Below are 5,000 nucleotides of genomic sequence, written 5' to 3'. Positions count from 1 at the left end.
CTATTCTGTCTGATATCTCTATCTGTTCTGTCTGATATCTCTATCTGTTCTGTCTGATATCTCTATCTGATATCTCTATCTATTCTGTCTGATATCTCTATCTGTTCTGTCTGATATCTCTATCTGTTCTGTCTGATATCTCTATCTATTCTGTCTGATATCTCTATCTGATATCTCTATCTGTTCTGTCTGATATCTCTATCTGATATCTCTATCTGTTCTGTCTGATATCTCTATCTGTTCTGTCTGATATCTCTATCTGTTCTGTCTGATATCTCTATCTGATATCTCTATCTGTTCTGTCTGATATCTCTATCTGTTCTGTCTGATATCTCTATCTGTTCTGTCTGATATCTCTATCTGTTCTGTCTGATATCTCTATCTATTCTGTCTGATATCTCTATCTGATATCTCTATCTGTTCTGTCTGATATCTCTGTCTGATATCTCTATCTGATATCTCTATCTGTTCTGTCTGATATCTCTAACTGTTCTGTCTGATATCTCTATCTGTTCTGTCTGATATCTCTATCTGTTCTGTCTGATATCTCTATCTGTTCTGTCTGATATCTCTATCTATTCTGTCTGATATCTCTATCTGTTCTGTCTGATATCTCTATCTGTTCTGTCTGATATCTCTATCTGATATCTCTATCTATTCTGTCTGATATCTCTATCTGTTCTGTCTGATATCTCTATCTGTTCTGTCTGATATCTCTATCTATTCTGTCTGATATCTCTATCTGATATCTCTATCTGTTCTGTCTGATATCTCTATCTGATATCTCTATCTGTTCTGTCTGATATCTCTATCTGTTCTGTCTGATATCTCTATCTGTTCTGTCTGATATCTCTATCTGATATCTCTATCTGTTCTGTCTGATATCTCTATCTGTTCTGTCTGATATCTCTATCTGTTCTGTCTGATATCTCTATCTGTTCTGTCTGATATCTCTATCTATTCTGTCTGATATCTCTATCTGATATCTCTATCTGTTCTGTCTGATATCTCTGTCTGATATCTCTATCTGATATCTCTATCTGTTCTGTCTGATATCTCTAACTGTTCTGTCTGATATCTCTATCTGTTCTGTCTGATATCTCTATCTGTTCTGTCTGATATCTCTATCTGTTCCGTCTGATATCTCTATCTATTCTGTCTGATATCTCTATCTGATATCTCTATCTGTTCTGTCTGATATCTCTGTCTGATATCTCTATCTGATATCTCTATCTGTTCTGTCTGATATCTCTATATGATATCTCTATCTGATATCTCTATCTGTTTTGTCTGATATCTCTATCTATTCTGTCTGATATCTCTATCTGATATCTCTATTTGTTCTGTCTGATATCTCTGTCTGATATCTCTATCTGATATCTCTATCTGTTCTGTCTGATATCTCTAACTGTTCTGTCTGATATCTCTATCTGTTCTGTCTGATATCTCTATCTGTTCTGTCTGATATCTCTATCTGTTCTGTCTGATATCTCTATCTGATATCTCTATCTGTTCTGTCTGATATCTCTGTCTGATATCTCTATCTGATATCTCTATCTGTTCTGTCTGATATCTCTATCTATTCTATCTGATATCTCTATCTGTTCTGTCTGATATCTCTATCTGTTCTGTCTGATATCTCTATCTGATATCTCTATCTATTCTGTCTGATATCTCTATCTGTTCTGTCTGATATCTCTATCTGTTCTATCTGATATCTCTATCTGATATCTCTATCTGTTCTGTCTGATATCTCTATCTGTTCTGTCTGATATCTCTATCTGTTCTGTCTGATATCTCTATCTGTTCTATCTGATATCTCTATCTGTTCTGTCTGATATCTCTATCTGTTCTATCTGATATCTCTATCTGATATCTCTATCTGATATCTCTATCTGTTCTGTCTGATATCTCTATCTGTTCCGTCTGATATCTCTATCTGTTCTGTCTGATATCTCTATCTGATATCTCTATCTGTTCTGTCTGATATCTCTATCTGTTCTGTCTGATATCTCTATCTATTCTGTCTGATATCTCTATCTGATATCTCTATCTGTTCTATCTGATATCTCTATCTGATATCTCTATCTGTTCTGTCTAATATCTCTATCTGTTCTGTCTGATATCTCTATCTGTTCTGTCTAATATCTCTATCTGATATCTCTATCTGTTCTGTCTAATATCTCTATCTGTTCTGTCTACTGCTGTCTGACCGCCAGGAAGTGGAGGTTGGTAACATCTACACACTATTGTCTCTATTTAATGTGTGTGTGCGTGTGCGCGTGTGCGTGTGCGTGTGCGTGTGTGTGTGCGTGTGTGTGTGCGTGTGTGTGTGTGCGTGTGTGTGTGTGTGTGTGTGTGTGTGTGTGTGTGTGTGTGTGTGTGTGTGTGTGTGTGTGTGTGTGTGTGTGTGTGTGTGTGTGTGTGTGTGTGTGTGTGTGTGTGTATTATAATGTTAATCGTCCTGATGGTTATGTGTTTCAGGAGCCGGGCGCATGGAATCCTGGTAAACCATTTGATCAAGGTGGGCGTTGACTTCATCAGAATAATGTAGAAAGCTACACACACACACACACACACACACACGCACACACACACACACACACACACACACACACACACACACACACACACACAGGAACACAGATCTGAACAAGGCAGTTTACCCACCGTGATGATCAGAAAATGTATTGCCTCCAAAACTCCGGTAAATGACCACATCAATTTACAAAAATACTCATCATAAACGTTGATAAAATTTCCAACAGTTATTGGAAGAATTATAGATACACTACTCCTTAATGCAACCGCTGTGTCAGATTTCAAAACAGCTTTACGGCGAAAGCACATTGTTCAATATTCTGAGTACAGAGCTCAGCCATCAAAGCAAGCTATACAGTTACCCGCCAAGTTCTGGAGTCAACTAAACTCAGAAATAGTATTATAAATCTTCCCTTACCTTTGCTGATCTTCGTCGGAATGCACTCCCAGGAATCCCACAAGAAATATTTGCTTTGTTCGATAAACTCCATATTTATGTCCAAATACCTCCTTTTGTTCGCGCGTTCAGTTCACTATCCAAAGGCAAAATGCGCAAGCGCAAAACCAGAGACGAAAAGTCAAAAAGTTCCACTACCATTCGTAGAAACATGTCAAACGATGTTTACAATCAATCCTTAGGGTCTTTTTAACATAAATATTAGATAGTATTCCAACTGGACAATAGCGTATTCATTACAGAGGAAAAAGAATGAACGGTGCGCCTGTGTAACTGCGCAGTAAACACCTCATTGGTCTCAGGCGGTCCACAGCTCTTATTCTCTCCCCAGTAACAGTAGAAGCATGAAACAAGGTTCTAAAGACTGTTGACATCTAGTGGAAGCCTTAGGAAGTGCAAAATGACCCCACAGACACTGTAGTTTGGATAGGCAATCACTTGAAACACTGCAAGCCTCAGATTTCCCACTTCCTGGTTGGATTTTTCTCAGGTTTTTGCCTGCCATATGAGTTCTGTTATACTCACAAGACATCATTCAAACAGTTTTAGAAACTTCAGAGTGTTTTCTATCCAAATCTACTAATAATATGCAAATATTTTACTCTGGGCCGGAGTAACAGGCAGTTTAATCTGGGCACGCTTTTCATCCGAACGTGAAAATACTGCCCCCTATCCCAAACAGGTTTTAACTGACTTGCCTAGTTAAATAAAGGAAGAAAAAAAAACACCAGAGGACACTGCTCTGAACAGCTGAACCAGGGTCAGTTTATAAGACATTACACCAGAGGACACTGCTCTGAACAGCTGAACCAGGGTCAGTTTATAAGACATTACACCAGAGGACACTGCTCTGAACAGCTGAACCAGGGTCAGTTTATAAGACATTACACCAGAGGACACTGCTCTGAACAGCTGAACCAGGGTCAGTTTATAAGACATTACACCAGAGGACACTGCTCTGAACAGCTGAACCAGGGTCAGTTTATAACTGGACATTACACCAGAGGACACTGCTCTGAACAGCTGATCCAGGGTCAGTTTATAACTGGACATTACACCAGAGGACACTGCTCTGAACAGCTGAACCAGGGTCAGTTTATAAGACATTACACCAGAGGACACTGCTCTGAACAGCTGAACCAGGGTCAGTTTATAAGACATTACACCAGAGGACACTGCTCTGAACAGCTGATCCAGGGTCAGTTTATAACTGGACATTACACCAGAGGACACTGCTCTGAACAGCTGAACCAGGGTCAGTTTATAAGACATTACACCAGAGGACACTGCTCTGAACAGGCTGAACCAGGGTCAGTTTATAAGACATTACACCAGAGGACACTGCTCTGAACAGCTGATCCAGGGTCAGTTTATAACTGGACATTACACCAGAGGACACTGCTCTGAACAGCTGAACCAGGGTCAGTTTATAAGACATTACACCAGAGGACACTGCTCTGAACAGCTGAACCAGGGTCAGTTTATAAGACATTACACCAGAGGACACTGCTCTGAACAGCTGAACCAGGGTCAGTTTATAAGACATTACACCAGAGGACACTGCTCTGAACAGCTGAACCAGGGTCAGTTTATAAGACATTACACCAGAGGACACTGCTCTGAACAGCTGATCCAGGGTCAGTTTATAACTGGACATTACACCAGAGGACACTGCTCTGAACAGCTGAACCAGGATCAGTTTATAACTGGACATTACACCAGAGGACACTGCTCTGAACAGCTGATCCAGGGTCAGTTTATAACTGGACATTACACCAGAGGACACTGCTCTGAACAGCTGAACCAGGGTCAGTTTATAACTGGACATTACACCAGAGGACACTGCTCTGAACAGGCTGAACCAGGGTCAGTTTATAACTGGACATTACACCAGAGGACACTGCTCTGAACAGCTGATCCAGGGTCAGTTTATAAGACATTACACCAGAGGACACTGCTCTGAACAGGCTGAACCAGGGTCAGTTTATAAGACATTACACCA

General features: G+C 40.1%; 1 protein-coding gene across 3 annotated transcripts in view; it reads left to right on the top strand.

Moving 5' to 3' along the window:
- LOC106594720 (testican-3) overlaps positions 1–5,000 on the top strand; it is a 35,293-nt gene that overhangs the window by 19,949 nt on the left and 10,344 nt on the right. For 2 of the 3 annotated variants that reach the window (XM_045713811.1, XM_045713810.1), the window contains one exon: positions 2,485–2,524. In XM_045713811.1, the coding sequence (XP_045569767.1) occupies positions 2,485–2,524 (40 nt within the window). Of the gene's footprint in view, positions 1–2,219; positions 2,229–2,484; positions 2,525–5,000 lie in introns of all 3 variants that reach the window. The other variant, XM_045713809.1, reaches the window with a different exon arrangement.

The sequence above is a fragment of the Salmo salar genome, unplaced genomic scaffold (assembly GCF_905237065.1).
Source record: "Salmo salar unplaced genomic scaffold, Ssal_v3.1, whole genome shotgun sequence".
NCBI classification, from domain to species: Eukaryota; Metazoa; Chordata; class Actinopteri; order Salmoniformes; family Salmonidae; genus Salmo; species Salmo salar.
Note: the sequence above shows the minus strand (reverse complement) of the source record. Positions and strands in the feature narration are given on the sequence as shown.